Source organism: Hordeum vulgare, chromosome 4H (genome assembly GCF_904849725.1).
Source record: "Hordeum vulgare subsp. vulgare chromosome 4H, MorexV3_pseudomolecules_assembly, whole genome shotgun sequence".
Lineage (NCBI taxonomy): Eukaryota > Viridiplantae > Streptophyta > Magnoliopsida > Poales > Poaceae > Hordeum > Hordeum vulgare.
In genome coordinates, this window is record NC_058521.1 from 602,899,129 (window position 1) to 602,915,614 (window position 16,486).

Here is a 16,486-nt window from a genome sequence, read left to right on the forward strand (position 1 = left end):
AGGTGTCTCGGTCATGTCTGCCTGTCTCCCGAACCCGTAGGGTCTACACACTTAAGGTTCGATGAAGCTAGGGTTATAGGGAATTGTTATACGAGATTACCGAAAGTTGTTCGGAGTCCCGGATGAGATCCAGGACGTCACGAGGAGCTCCGGAATGGTCCGGAGGTAAAGATTGATATATAGGACGGATGGTTTCGGACACCGGAAGTGTTTCGGGCATCACCGGTAACGTATCGGGACCACCGGGACCACCGGAGGTGGTCCCGGGGGACCACCGAAGGGGGGCTGCGACCCCAAGAGGTAAGATGGGCTAAGTGGGGGTGGGAACCAGCCCCTAGTTGGGCTGGTGCGCCTCCCCATTCAGCCCATGGCGCAGGGGAAAGAAAAAGAGGGGGGAACCCTAACTTAGGTGGGCCTTAGGCCCACCAGAGGGGTGCGCCACCCCCTCCTCCCCATCTGGCCGCCACAAACCCCATCTGGGAGGGCTGCCGCACCCCCTAGGGTGGGAACCCTAGGGGTGGCACCCCCTCTCCCCTTCCCCTATATATAGTGGGCACTTTTGGCCTTTGGAGGACACAGTTTTCCCTCTCCCTCGGCGCAGCCCCGCACTTCTCCCTCCTCCTCTTTGCCGGCGCTTGGCGAAGCCCTTCCGGGAGACCTTGTCTCTCCACCAACACCACGCCGTCGTGTTGCTGGTCTTCTTCCCCAACCTCTCCCTCCTCCTTGCTGGATCAAGGTGCGGGAGACGTCACCGGGCTGCACGTGTGTTGAACGCGGAGGTGCCGTTGTTCGGCACTAGATCGGAATCGCTGCGAGTACGACTCCATCAACCGCGTTCTAGCAACGCTTCCGCTTAGCGATCTTCAAAGGTACGAAGATGCTCTTACCTCTCTCTCGTTGCTGGTCTCTCCATAGGAAGATCTGAATATGCGTAGGAAAATTTTGAATTTATGCTACGTAACCCAACAGTGGCATCCGAGCCAGGTTTTCTATGCGTAGATTCTATGCACGAGTAGAACACAAAAGTTGTGGGCGATGGTTTGTCAATTTTCTTGTCGTAACTAGTCTTATTCTTTTCCGGCGGTATTGTGGGATGAAGCGGCCCGGACCGACCTTACACGTACGCTTACGTGAGACTGGTTCCACCGACAGACATGCACATCGTGCATAAAGGTGGCTAGCGGGTGTCTGTCTCTCCTACTCTAGTCGGATTGGATTTGATGAAAAGGGTCCTTATGAAGGGTAAATAGCTTTGGCATATCATCGTTGTGGCTGTCACGTAGGTAAGAAGGCGTTCTTGCTAGAAACCCAAATCAGCCACGTAAAACTTGCAACAACAATTAGAGGACGTCTAACTTGTTTTTGCAGGGTTTGACATGTGATGTGATATGGCCAAAGTTGTGATGTTGCATATATGATGTATGAGATGATCATGTTATTGTAATAGGTTTCACGACTTGCATGTCGATGAGTATGACAACCGGCAGGAGCCATAGGAGTTGTCTTAATTTATTGTATGAGATGCAACGACATGTGCTTGCTACTTTTACTTCATTGCTAACGGTTAGCCATAGTAGTAGTGATAGTAGTAGTTGGCGTGACGACTTCACGAAGACATGATGATGGAGATCATGATGATGGAGATCATGGTGTCACGCCGGTGACGATGATGATCATGCGATGCCTGAAGATGGAGATCGAATGAGCAAAGATGATAATGGCCATATCATGTCACTATATGATTGCATTGTGATGTTTATCATGTTTTACATCTTATTGCTTAAAACGACGGTAGCATAATAAGATGATCCCTCCTAAAATTTCGAGAACGTATTCCCCTAAGTGTGCACCGTTGCGAGGGTTCGTTGTCTCGAAGCACCACGTGATGATCGGGTGTGATAGATTCTAACGTTCGCATACAACGGGTGTAAGCCAGATTTACACACGCAAAACACTTAGGTTGACTCGACGAGCTTAGCATGTACAGACATGACCTCGAATACAAGAGACCGAAAGGTCGAACATGAGTCGTATGGTTGAATACGATCAGCATGAAGTTGCTCACCATGGTGACTAGTCCGTCTCACGTGATGATCGGACACGGGTTAGTCAACATGGATCATGTATCACTTAGATGACTAGAGGGATGTCGATTTAAGTGGGAGTTCATACTTAATTTGATTAAATGAACCTGATTGTCATGAACTTAGTCTAAAAGTTGTCTTTATAAATATTGTAGATGTCCAACGTCAACCTCAACTTCAACGCATTCCTAGAGAAAAACAAGCTGAAAGATGATGGTAGCAACTATGCGGACTGGGTTCGCAACCTGAAGCTCATCCTTGAAGCAGCTAAAAAGACTTATGTCCTTAATGCTCCGCTAGGTGACCCTCCCGCTCCCGCAGCAGCCCAGGACGTTCTAAACGTCTGGCAAGCGCGGAGTGATGACTACTCTCTGGTCAGGTGTGGCATGTTATACAGTTTAGAAACGGGGCTCCAAAGACGTTTTGAGCAACACGGGGCATATGAGATGTTCCAAGAGCTGAAGCTAGTTTTTCAAGCTCATGCCCGTGTCGAGAGATATGAAGTCTCCGACAAGTTCTTCAGCTGTAAGATGGAGGAGAACAGTTCTGTCAGTGAGCACATACTCAAAATGTCTGGGTACACGGTCGTCTGACTTCACTTGGAGTCGAACTTCCGGATGATGCTATCATTGACAGAATCCTCCAGTCTCTCCCACCAAGCTACAAAGGCTTTGTGCTTAACTACAACATGCAAGGGATGGAGAAAACCATTCCCGAGTTGTACTCGATGCTCAAGTCTGCAGAAGTAGAAATCAAGAAGGAGCATCAAGTGTTGATGGTCAACAAGACCACTAGTTTCAAGAAAGGCAGGGGTAAGAAGAACTTCAAGAAAGACGGCAAAGCTGTTGTCGCGCCCGGTAAGCCAGATACCGGGAAGAAGAAAAAGAACGGACCCAAGCCTGAGACTGAGTGCTTCTACTGCAAGGGAAAAGGTCACTGGAAGCGGAACTGCCCCAAATACTTAGCGGACAAGAAGGCCGGCAACGTTAAAGGTATATATGATATACATGTTATTGATGTGTACCTTACCAGCGCTCGTAGTAGCTCCTGGGTATTTGATACCGGTGTTGTTGCTCACATTTGCAACTCAAAGCAGGAACTGCGGAATAAGCGGAGACTGGCCAAGGACGAGGTGACGATGCGCGTCGGGAATGGTTCAAAGGTCGATGTGATCGCCGTCGGCACGCTACCTCTACATCTACCGTCGGGATTAGTTTTAAACCTTAATAATTGTTATTTAGTACCAGCTTTAAGCATGAACATTGTATCAGGGTCTTGCTTAATGCGAGACGGCTACTCATTTAAGTCAGAGAATAATGGTTTTTCTATTTATATGAGTGATATGTTTTATGGTCATGCTCCGCTGGTGAATGGTTTATTCTTGATGAATCTCGATCGTGATGTTACACATATTCATAGTGTGAGTACCAAAAGATGCAAAGTTGATAATGATAGTCCCGCATACTTGTGGCACTGCCGCCTTGGTCATATCGGCGTTAAGCGCATGAAGAAGCTCCATACTGATGGACTGCTAGAGTCTCTTGACTTTGAATCATTTGACACATGCGAACCGTGCCTCATGGGCAAGATGACTAAGACTCCATTCTCAGGAATAATGGAGAGAGCCTCCGACTTATTGGAAATAATACATACTGATGTGTGTGGTCCAATGAACGTTGAAGCTCGCGGTGGTTATCGTTATGTTCTCACTCTCACCGATGATTTGAGTAGGTATGGGTATATCTACTTGATGAAGCACAAATCTGAGACGTTTGAAAAGTTCAAGGAATTTCAGAGTGAGGTTGAGAATCAACGTGACAAAAAAATAAAATGTCTACGATCTGATCGTGGAGGAGAATATTTGAGTCACGAGTTTGGCACACACCTAAGAAAGTCTGGAATCGTTTCACAACTAACGCCGCCTGGCACACCGCAGCGCAACGGAGTGTCTGAACGTCGTAATCGCACCTTATTAGATATGGTACGATCTATGATGTCTCTCACCGACTTGCCGCTATCATTTTGGGGATACGCATTAGAAACTGCAGCATTCACTTTAAATAGGGCACCGTCTAAATCCGTTGAGACGACACCGTATGAACTGTGGTTTGGCAAGAAACCTAAGTTGTCGTTTCTTAAAGTTTGGGGCTGCGATGCTTATGTGAAGAAACTTCAACCAGAAAAGCTCGAACCCAAAGCGGAGAAATGCATATTCATAGGATACCCTAAGGAAACTATTGGGTATACCTTCTATCTTAGATCCGAAGGTAAAACCTTTGTTGCCAAGAATGGATCCTTTCTAGAGAAAGAGTTTCTCTCGAAATAAGTAAGTGGGAGGAAGGTAGAACTTGATGAGGTAATTACACCCCCTCTCGAACAGGAAAGTAGCGCAGCGCAAGAATTTGTTCCTGTGGTGCCTACACCGACTGAAGAGGAAGTTAATGATGATCATGAAGCTTCGGATCAAGTTACTACTGAACCACGAAGGTCCACAAGGGTACGCTCCGCACCAGAGTGGTACGGCAACCCAGTGATGGAAATCATGTTGTTAGACAACGGTGAACCTTCGAACTATGAAGAAGCGATGGCGGGCCCGGATTCCAACAAATGGCTTGAGGCCATGAAATCCGAGATAGGATCCATGCATGAGAACAAAGTATGGACTTTGGTGGACTTGCCCGATGACCGGCGAGCCATAGAAAATAAATGGATCTTCAAGAAGAAGACTGATGCAAACGGTAATGTAACCGTTTACAAAGCTCGACTTGTCGCAAAGGGTTTTCGACAAATTCAAGGAGTTGACTACGAAGAGACTTTCTCTCCCGTAGCGAAGCTAAATCAGTCCGAATCATGTTAGCAATTGCCGCCTTTTATGATTATGAAATTTGGCAAATGGACGTCAAAACAGCGTTCCTTAACGGGAACCTTAAAGAAGAGTTGTATATGATGCAACCAGAAGGTTTTGTCGACCCTAAGGGTGCTAACAAAGTGTGCAAGCTCCAGCGCTCCATCTATGGGCTGGTGCAAGCATCTCGGAGTTGGAACATTCGCTTTAATGAGGTGATTAAAGCGTTTGGGTTCATACAGGTTTACGGAGAAGCCTGTCTGTACAAGAAAGTGAGTGGGAGCTCTGTAGCTTTCCTCGTACTATATGTGGATGACATATTATTGATGGGGAATGATATAGAGATGTTGGAGAGCATAAAGGCCTATTTGAGCAAGAGTTTTTCAATGAAGGACCTTGGAGAAGCTGCATACATATTAGGCATCAAGATCTATAGAGATAGATCGAGACGCCTCATAGGTCTTTCGCAAAGTACATACCTTGACAAGATATTGAAGAAATTCAATATGGAAAACTCAAAGAAAGGGTTCTTGCCAGTTTTGCAAGGTATGAGATTGAGTAAGACTCAGTCGCCGACCACGGCAGCAGATAGAGAGAAGATGAGTTATGTCCCCTACGCTTCAGCCGTGGGCTCTCTAATGTATGCCATGCTGTGTACCAGACCTGATATAAACCTTGCGATAAGCTTGGTAGGGAGGTACCAAAGTAATCCCGGTGCGGAACACTGGACAGCGGTCAAGAATATCCTGAAGTACCTGAAAAGGACTAAGGAAATGTTTCTCGTTTATGGAGGTGACGAAGAGCTCGTCGTAAAGGGTTACGTCGACGCTAGCTTCGACACAGATCCGGATGACTCTAAGTCACAAACCGGATACGTATATGTGTTGAATGGTGGGGCAGTGAGCTGGTGCAGCAGCAAGCAAGAAGTCGTGGCAGCATCTACATGTGAAGCGGAGTACATAGCTGCTTCAGAAGCGGCTCATGAAGGAATTTGGATGAAGGAGCTCATCACCGACCTTGGAGTGGTTCCAAGCGCGTCGGGTCCTATGACACTCTTCTGTGATAACACTGGAGCCATTGCCATAGCCAAAGAGCCCAGGTTTCACCGGAAGACGAAGCACATCAAGCGCCGCTACAACTCCATCCAGGACCATGTCCAAACTAGAGTGATAGATATTTGTAAAGTACACACGGATCTGAATATTGCAGACCCGTTGACTAAACCTCTTCCACGAGCAAAACATGATCAGCACCATAATGCTATGGGTGTTCGATACATCACAATGTAACTAGATTATTGTCTCTAGTGCAAGTGGGAGACTGTTGGAAATATGCCCTAGAGGCAATAATAAAATGGTTATTATCATATTTCCTTGTTCATGATAATCGTCTATCGTTCATGCTATAATTGTATTAACAGGAAACAGTAATACATGTGTGAATGAATAGATCACAATGTGTCCCTAGCAAGCCTCTAGTTAGCTAGCTCGTTAGTCAATAGATGATCATGGTTTCCTGATCATGGACATTGGATGTCATTGATAACGGGATCACATCATTGGGAGAATGATGTGGTGGACAAGACCCATTCCTAAGCCTAGCACTAGATCGTATTGTTCGTATGCTAATGCTTTTCTAATGTCAAGTATCTTTTCCTTCGACCGTGAGATTGTGCAACTCCCGGATACCGTAGGAGTACTTTGGGTGTATCAAACGTCACAACGTAACTGGGTGACTATAAAGGTGCACTACGGGTACCTCCGAAAGTGTCTGTTGGGTTGGCACGAATCGAGATCGGGATTTGTCACTCCGTGTGACGGAGAGGTATCTCTGGGCCCACTCGATAGAACATCATCATGAGCTCAATGTGACTAAGGAGTTAGTCACACGATGACGTGCTACGGAACGAGTAAAGAGACTTACCGGTAACGAGATTGAACAAGGTATAGGTATACCGACGATCGAATCTCGGGCAAGTTCTATACCGACAGACAAAGGGAATCGTATACGGGATTGATTGAATCCTTGACATCGTGGTTCATCCGATGAGATCATCATGGAGCTAGTGGGAGCCACCATGGGTATCCAGACCCCGCTGATGGTTATTGGCCAGAGAGGTGTCTCGGTCATGTCTGCCTGTCTCCCGAACCCGTAGGGTCTACACACTTAAGGTTCGATGAAGCTAGGGTTATAGGGAATTGTTGTACGAGATTACCGAAAGTTGTTCGGAGTCCCAGATGAGAACCAGGACGTCACGAGGAGCTCCGGAATGGTCCGGAGGTAAAGATTGATATATAGGACGGATGGTTTCGGACACCGGAAGTGTTTCGGGCATCACCGGTAACGTATCGGGACCACCGGGACCACCGGAGGTGGTCCCGGGGGACCACCGAAGGGGGGCTGCGACCCCAAGAGGTAAGATGGGCTAAGTGGGGGTGGGAACCAGCCCCTAGTTGGGCTGGTGCGCCTCCCCACTCAGCCCATGGCGCGGGGGAAAGAAAAAGAGGGGGGAACCCTAACTTAGGTGGGCCTTAGGCCCACCAGAGGGGTGCGCCACCCCCTCCTCCCCATCTGGCCGCCACAAACCCCATCTGGGAGGGCTGCCGCACCCCCTAGGGTGGGAACCCTAGGGGTGGCACCCCCTCTCCCCTTCCCCTATATATAGTGGGCACTTTTGGCCTTTGGAGGACACAGTTTTCCCTCTCCCTCGGCGCAGCCCCGCACTTCTCCCTCCTCCTCTTTGCCGGCGCTTGGCGAAGCCCTGCCGGGAGACCTCGTCTCTCCACCAACACCACGCCGTCGTGTTGCTGGTCTTCTTCCCCAACCTCTCCCTCCTCCTTGCTGGATCAAGGTGCGGGAGACGTCACCGGGCTGCACGTGTGTTGAACGCGGAGGTGCCGTTGTTCGGCACTAGATCGGAATCGCTGCGAGTACGACTCCATCAACCGCGTTCTAGCAACGCTTCCGCTTAGCGATCTTCAAAGGTACGAAGATGCTCTTACCCCTCTCTCGTTGCTGGTCTCTCCATAGGAAGATCTGAATATGCGTAGGAAAATTTTGAATTTATGCTACGTAACCCAACACCAAGACCAATAAGTCCCTGACAGGACTAATTGGTCTTGGCTAAGCCAATAGGTGCATGGAAATTTTATTTTTCAACCTTAGCTATTTTCCCGGCTCTATTTCCCGCCCATATTTCCCCAATCTTTCCCGTCATTTCGTTCCCTCCTCCGTTGCCGCTGTTATTTCCATGTCTCCATTCCCATCAAATTTTCCGCATCACCTTTCCCGCCAAATTTTCCCCGTTTCTTTTCCCGCCACCTTTCCCGCCAAATTTTGATCCTCTTATTTCCTGCCAAAACTTTCCCGCCTCATTTCCCTCCTAGTAGATACTATGTCTTCCCAATGTACATATGTATCAATAATATACGTGTAAAAAATAATACATGAAGTATATGAATAAACAATTTTATGTCTGGTGTTTAAGAATTCTCTTTTATCTCGGTTTGTCTGAATTTTCGTTCATGGCTGCTTCTGTTGTAGATATTTATGGATTTTAAATTTTCAGAAGTGTGTGGAGGTTCTTGATTTATGTCCATGTACCATGTCAATGTCACCAAAATGACTGAATCTGAAGCAGTCTGTTGGTCATCGAGGATGGGTTTTTGAAACAGAGACCTTACCTTGTACTTCTAGTATCTACTTTTCTTTGTATGTTTAAGAAACATGGAGCATCTACTTTTAGCATTGTGTTTTACTTCCATAAGATAAGAAGCTTCTGTCCTCGCGTTTTTTTAGTTCGTTTTCATTTGCAGACTCGTGCATTTTTCGATGTATTAAGTGTGAGTTCGCATGAAACCGAAGATCAAAATGTCTGCTACAGTTCATCCTATTCCCCGTGGAAGCAAATTTAAATGGTGGTTTTCATATTAACAACTAAAGACTTCCCTGGAAACAAGTTTAATAGCTGAAGATTACAGACGTTAGTGTTGCATATGGGATATAACGCGATTTGTGACTGCTCACAATTTGTTTCTTTGTTCTACATGCCCATCATTCACACCAATGAATTTTATACTACATACATTTGTTATTCTGTACCGGCTTCAGTTCCTGGGCGCAAAAATTCCAATTTTTCAGGAAAAAAACAGTCTGTATAAAATCTACACTCATTTCTTCGTACTTTCATTTTTTTACCTTCTGGGCATCCTGTAACCACAAAAGATGCTGGCGTGGTCACACTCAAAGGGCTCCCGAGTCACCTCTTCCGAGGGCTTGGACTGGTCGGCCTTGAGCTTCTCCACTTTGCTTGCAAACACAGCCTCGATGGGCATGGTTGAATTGATACAGTTTGCTTCATCAAAATAAAGAAACGTAAGCTCAAATGAAAGCTTCAGATAAGTCTACATGCAGTGATGGTGAACAGAGCGTTCTAACTTTGCCTCCAGAGATATCTTACAAACAAATATGTTCTCATATTAACCATCAGGTGCCTTTTTTCACTATGCAAATGAATTAGCACTCCCTGGAAATAGATGATACTCCCTCGGTTCCTAAATATATGTATTTTTAGATATCCTAGTACGGACTATATACGAATGTATATAGATAAATTTTAGAGTATAGATTCATTCGTTTTGCGTCGTATGTAGTTATAGTAGAATCTCTAAAAGACTTATATTTAGGAACGAAGGGAACGAAATTGCGGGAAAGATTGGGGGAATATGGGCGGCAAATAGAGCCGGGGAAATAGCTAAGGTTGAAAAAAAAAATCCATGCACCTATTGGCTTAGCCAAGACCAATTAGTCCTGTCAGGGACTTATTGGTCTTGGCTAGGCTGACATGAACTAATTGAACTAGCCAAGGCCGATTAGTCCCTGTCATCCACCCACCTGCATGCTGACAGGCATGTCGGCCTAGCCAAGGCCGACTGGGACTAATTGGTCTTGGCTAGGCCGATTAGTCCCTGTCGGCCACGCCTAAGCCGAGGCAGCTATATTTTTGTAAATTTTCAAAATTTCATATTATTTTTCGAAATGAATAAAAAAAATACAATATTAAAAAAAATTAGCTTAGTTATGTTTACCAGTATCAGCCCAATTCACCTTAAGTATCTAGGGGCTCAACGACCATGTTAATACTTTTTTTTTCTTTTAGACAGTCCACACATAAGGGAGCTTTTATGTGGCGCCTTGAGCGCAACTTGGGGGAACCGGTGCCTGTAGCGTCCCTTCTCATGGGCTAGGCCATGTACAGTGTGGTTGTACGAAAAAGTGGAAAAAGAAAAACGCCAAGGAAAAACTGGAGGCTAATTTTGCGGGAAGTGGAACTCGAACTGCAGTCAACAAGGTGAATGCCCACACGCGTTAAATACTAAACCAAGTGCCAGTTTATTTTTTACTATAGAAAACAACGCTATTTGACACTTCTTTCACTACAAACATTAAACAATAGCAATATTATATACCCACTATAAATTAATTCAATAAAGAAACAAAAAAATTAGAAATACATTCACAAAGCCCATGAATTGATAAGAAATCGGAATTTAAAAATGGTACGTACCATTGAAAAAGATTGCACAAATGCAAAATGTTCGCGAATTTAAGGAAAGTTCATCGAATCTGAAGACTTTTATCAAATTTTGTAAAAGTTCATGGGATTTGAAAAAACTTACAGGATCTGAAAATTTTCATCAGATTTCATAAAAGTACAGCAAATTTGAAAAATATTTCATTGAATTCGAAAAAAATCATCAAATTTGAAAACAAATTCATCAAATATGAAAAACAGTTCATGGAGTTTGAAAATAGTTCATCGCTTTTGAAACAAATTCAGAAAAATTGAAAATAGTTCATCAAATTTGAAAAAGTTCATCATATTTGAAATAAGTTCATCGAAATTGAAAACAAACCATCAAATTCGGAAAAAACTTCATCAATTTTGAAATAATTCATCGAATTGAAAAAAGGATCATGCATTTTCAGAAAGAACAAAAGTTCATCTATTTAAAGATAAAATTCGCGAATTAGAAAAAAGGGGGCAGCAAAAAAGAAAAGGAAACAGAGAAAAAAAAAAGAAAAAAAAAGAAAGGAAAAAAAAGGAACAAGGAACAAAATAGGTAAAACATCTACGTAATCCCAAAAATTTGAGGTGGCCAGCTGGTTATCGTATCCAATACTGAACACCCTCATCATGAGTTCATATCCCAAAAATGCATGTTAACCGACGTCTGCAGCGTCAAATAGGATTTGCCCACAGATAACACCTGGAAGAAATTACATAGTATGGCAAACGCACAAACGTTCATCATCACGGGCCTATCCAGTTTTAAAATATGTTTTGAAAAAAGTGCTCAGACATATTTTATAATGGTAACATAATTGAAAGTGTTCATGAACTACAAAAACCATCTTACTTTAAAAGCATCCACATAGTCAAAATCATGTAATACCATTTTTTTCATGTATTAACGTCTTTTAAAAGTACTTTATTTTAGTAATTAGTCATACATTTATAATAACTTGAAAAGATTTATAAACCAAAGGAAACAAAAACGAATCAAAAAACAAACGTAAAGACAACAAAATTTACTGGACGGTGGAAACCGATGTAGTGGGTCAGCCTAACGCGCACGCGCCAGGTGCGCTATCTCCCCTAATAATAAACCACGGATAGCTTCTGTCGTACGTCGCTGGCGGTTTTGCAAAAAAGTCCTTATGTTTTCGGCTATTCAACCCGCGGTCCTTTTGTGAGTTAAAAAACGTTTCGTTTTTACGTAAACCCCCTCGTCCGTCCGTAGCTACGGGCCTCCCCACCACCAGCACCGGGCTCTCCGCCACCGCCCGCCTCACCGCCTCCCCGCCGTCGCCCCTCGCCGGCGCGCCCTCCTGGCCGCCCGCGCCGGGCCAGCCCCTGGCCTATAGCCTCCCCTCGGGAGGCACCGACACCCCCACTCCCACACGATCCTCCCCCACTTCTCTCCCCTCCCCTCCCGATCCCGATCTGGATCGGGGCTAGACCGCCCCCGTCGCCACCCCATGACGTTCCGTTGACGCTCGCCGTCATCGGCGCCCTCCCACACCGGTCCCGCCTTGCAGCACCCCTTCATAGCCTCCAACCCGACCCCGTCGTCCTCACCGGTGACTCCCCGCCTCGCCCCGAGCCCACTGCCCCCAACACGTCGCCGGTGAGGCCATGGCCTACATCCTCCGTCCTCTCCCTCTCCCCTCGCCTCGCGCTCGCACCGTCGCATCAGTACGTCCCTGGATCTGCTCGTCGTTCTCGCTCGCCATGCCCGCAAGCCTCTGGCCACGAACAGCTGCACCCGGCTTTGCCACGCGCGCGCCTGTTGTGGGAGCCCACGTCCGCCATCTTACCCGCATCCCGCAAGGAAGTTCGGATCCACATGGCGGCGCGGGTCGGGGACGCCGCAGCGCTGCGTCGCGCGCTGGACGAGGCGGCGCTGGTCGTGGCGGCGGGGGAGGTAGGAGAGGGGCTGGAGGCGGTCCGCTGCGCCGTGGCCGCGGAAGCCAACGAGGCCGGGGAGACGCCGCTCCTGGCTGCCGTGGAGAAGGGCCGCCTCGAGGTGGTGGTGGAGCTGCTCCGGCACCTCGACGCCCAGGGCGTCGCTGCGGAGGCCAACGAGGCCGGGAAGACGCCGCTCCTGGCCGCCGCGGAGAAGGGCTACCTCGAGGTGGTGGTGGAGCTGCTCCGGCACCTCGACGCCCAGAGCGTCGCCGCGGAGGCCAACAAGGCCGGCGAGCACGCGGCGGCGCTGCAGAGGTACCGGCAGAACGCCGAGTTCTTCGTGTGCTCGTGCGTCGGTAAGGGCGCCGTCAACGTCCCGAGGACCCCCGGCGGCATCATGTACCACCAGCGGTGGAACAACCTCCAGTTCGTCACCAGCGCCTCCTTCCTGCTCACGGCGTACGCCGACTACGCGACGGTGGCCGGCGGGGGCGCCGTGCGCTGCCCCGGCGGCGCCGCGCGGCCCTACGAGATCCTCGCGTTCGTCAGGTCCCAGGTGAACTACATCCTGGGGGACAACCCGAGGGCGACGAGCTACATGGTCGGGTACGGGCTCAACTACCCGCGGCAGGTGCACCACCGGGGCGCCTCCATCGTGTCGGTGAGGACGGACCCGTCGTTCGTGAGCTGCCAGGAGGGCTACGCGAGCTGGTACAGCAAGCAGGCCGTCAACCCCAACACGCTGGACGGCGCCGTCGTCGGGGGCCCCGACGAGTACGACGACTTCGCCGACGAGAGGAACAACTACGAGCAGACCGAGGCGGCCACCTACAACAGCGCGCCGCTGCTCGGCGTTCTCGCCCGCCTCGCCGGCCCCTGCGGCGGGCTGGACGAGTACCGGCCGTCGCTCCCGGCGGAGGCGGCCGCGAACCGCACGGCGAGGTTGGCGGCGGCTCGTCGGCGGCATCCTCACCTTGAGGTGGAGCAGAACGTGACGGGGACATGGGCGGTCAGGCGCAGGACGTACCACAGGTACTCAGTGACGGTGACCAACAGGTCCCGGAAGACGGTGCGGGGGCTCCACCTCGGTGTCTCGGAGCTCGCCGGCAGGCTGTGGGGGCTCGACAAGGCGCGGTACGGGTACGTTCCCCGGAGGTGGCTGCGGGCGCTGCGCCCCGGGAGGAGCGTCAGGTTTGGGTACGTGCAGCCCGGCCCTCCGGCCAATGTGTGGGTCACCGGATACAAGCTGGTGTGAGTGAGTGAGTGAGTGAAATCTTTCCATGCATGTTTGAGGTCCTAGCTAGGATAATCCAGGGTTTTTGTTTTGGTGAGTGATGGGTTCATTGGGATGGGAGGAAGGAGTTAAGAGATTAAGAATGGCGTTGTGCTCATCCTCTTCCTCCCGAGAGTGTTCGGTTAGGCCAGAGAGGGATTTGGATTTCAGGGAGATGGAGATGTAATGTCGATCCTTCTTACCTTTTCAAGTTTTGTTTGAAAAATACAAGGCATTGCCTCAGCTTTAATCTTTACTCTTTTCTTTCCCTAATAATAAAGCACGAAGTGCGTCCGTCGTGGTCATTTTACAAAAAAGCCCCTGTTGTATTAGGTATTTAACCCGCACTCCTGATTTGAGTGAACAGCTTTTCGTCTGATGGAAGTCAACTGAGGAACGAATTCGAGAGGAAGGGAAAGGGGCGCCGACGACGCGCAGGTGGGGGCTCGGGGCGATGAGAGAAAGGGGCGCCGGCGGCGCGCGGGTGGGGGCTCGGGGCGATGAGAGAAAGGGGCGCCGGCGACGCGCGGGTGGGGGCTCGGGGCGATGAGAGAAAGGGGCGCCGGCGACGCGCAGGTGGGGGTGGGGGCGTCGGGGTGAGCCGGATAATAATGCAGATCGACGATGCGCCGCACCGGGCGTCCTTCGGAGGAAGTGGAGGGGCGAGGCGCCGAGCGGGAGTCACGGGTTTGGCCAGGGGAGCACAGACGCCCCGAATCTGCCACCGAGGATCTGCTCCTCGGCTTCTTGACCTACCCGCTGGGCTGTGTGATCAAGAACATGCATGACACTGACCTCGCCTCTCCTCTTGGCACAGGCGGCATGGCCAATCTGTACACCAGCGTCGTCGAACTCGACGCAGCAGGCTTCATAGCAGGTGGCTACCCTGCTGAGACATTGATGAATCCACCCCTTAGCCCGTTCTGCAGGCACCCTGACTGCTCCACCCCCAAGAAAGACGTCGTGGAGCCAAAGAACTTCATGGGTCTGGTATCGTATAGCTCGTGGGCCTCGCCTGGTGGTGGCCTTAGGCGGCGTCGAGGGGGGAGATGGGGTTGCTGGTGATGGCCTTAGGCGGCAACGAGGAGAAGGAGTTGGAGATGGGGTTGTTGGTGGTCAGAGCTGGAGATGGGGTTGCTGGGGATGTGAGAAATGGATGGATAAGCTTTCATGCGTGATCTCTCTAGAGCGAGGCATACACGTGACGGGAGGTGTATGTGTCGGCTTGAACTTACCAACATTATTTCTATTAGCTGATTGATTTTTTTAATCCCACACAAAAATAGGACATGGACAATGCATTTTTTTGAGCAAATGAACGTATGGAAGAGATGCATGAGAAAAAAAACGTGCCCAAATAGTGAAAGAACCATTACAAATGAAATATAATATTACAAATAAAAAATCTACAAAAATTAGGCTAAAGAATATCTACAGAATCAAAATCATTGGATTTGAACGTTTTGATAATTCTATAAAAATCATTTAAATGAATTACACTCTATGTTTCTTTATGAGCGGCGTGTAATGGCACGCTAAGCATGTTTTTGTTAGAATAAACCTTGCGAGTTCAGCAGGGTTTACGACCGTTGTTTCGGTAGCGTTATGTTTCCTCTACGAGTCTCCATAATTAATGGGTTAGCGAGATTAGCTTGGGTGTTTAACCAACAAAACCGACGTATATGTCATATTGATGTATTTGTGGGATGCACGAGGGTTGTGGATTGTAATAGCAAAAATTCAGGGGTAATGAGCCCATTTCCTTTGTTGTAATCTCGAATAAGTTCAATAAAAAAGCAGAAAAATTGCAGGATTTTAAGTAGGCAAAAATTAATCTTCCACCTTTGTCCATTAGCGTTTTATACGTGATTTCATAAGTTTTATTTTATGTCTTTTTCCGTTGCAACGCACAGACATATTTATAATATATTTAAAAGAAAACATTTAACATTATTATACATATTTTTTAATTAATATCGCATAATAATACAACAAGCAGATTATATATTTTTTTCTTGCCCGGTGCAACGCACGGGCATTTGTACTAGTGAGGCTAATCTGCCGCACACAGTGGGGAATAGGAAAGATAATAGATATTTTCCATGCTCCATCGTTGTGCATATACCATGCTAAATATTTTCTAATGTACTAGCGAAGCACTCGTGCATTGCAATGAGATAATAGATAAAATATACAAAAGTATAAATAGTTAGTTGGTCTGCTATGAATTTGTGTATCAAGGCCACCCATGCGCTGCTCTTTCTCCTTGTCGATTGACTCTGTTTGTTATACGCTCTTGGGATGAAATAAAGATGTTTTTTCTTTAAAAACCCTGATTTTCTTTACTCATGTATGTCCATGTCTTATATGTACATGCAAATGTGATGATTTGTTTTTCATAATTTTGTGTCCTATGTGCAAAGTGTCCAACGGGATAAGCGCGCCAAAGTCGTTAGAACGAAGTGGTGGAAGCTCAAGGGGGAGGCATCCCAGGCTTTCACGGAGAGGGTCATTAAGCAGGGCCCTTGGGAGGAAGGAGGCGATGCAAACTTGATGTGGACGAGTATGGCCACCTTCTTGCGGAAGGTCGCTGTAGAGGAGTTTGGGGTGATCAAGGAAAGTAGAAGGGAAGCTAAGGACACCTGGTAGTGGAACGATGAGGTCCAGAAGGTTATTAGGGAGAAGAAGAACTGTTTCAGATGCCTATATCTGGACAGGAGTGCAGCTAACATGGAGAAGTATAAGGTGGCGAAGAAGGCTGCAAAGCGGGCGGTGAGTGGAGCGAGAGGTCGAGCGTATGAGGACCTCTACCA

At 48.0% G+C, this 16,486-nt stretch overlaps 1 protein-coding gene across 1 annotated transcript; it reads left to right on the forward strand.

Annotated features, from left to right (window-relative positions):
• Positions 1-9,313: 9,313 nt before the first annotated feature.
• Positions 9,314-13,893, forward strand: LOC123450908. The gene is made up of 2 exons (XM_045127947.1): positions 9,314-9,418; positions 11,733-13,893. Exons 1-2 carry the CDS (start codon positions 9,314-9,316, stop codon positions 13,653-13,655), a joined length of 2,028 nt encoding a protein of 675 aa, XP_044983882.1. The 3' UTR covers positions 13,656-13,893.
• Positions 13,894-16,486: the final 2,593 nt, after the last annotated feature.

Excerpts from the sequence above, each read along its gene's own strand:
- LOC123450908 (XM_045127947.1), top strand. The coding sequence starts at position 9,314 with ATGAAAGCTTCAGATAAGTCTACATGCAGTGATGGTGAACAGAGCGTT. Across the intron at positions 9,419-11,732 it reads GTTCTCATATTAACCATCAG|CTACGGGCCTCCCCACCACC; the intron begins GTGCCTTTTTTC and ends GTCCGTCCGTAG.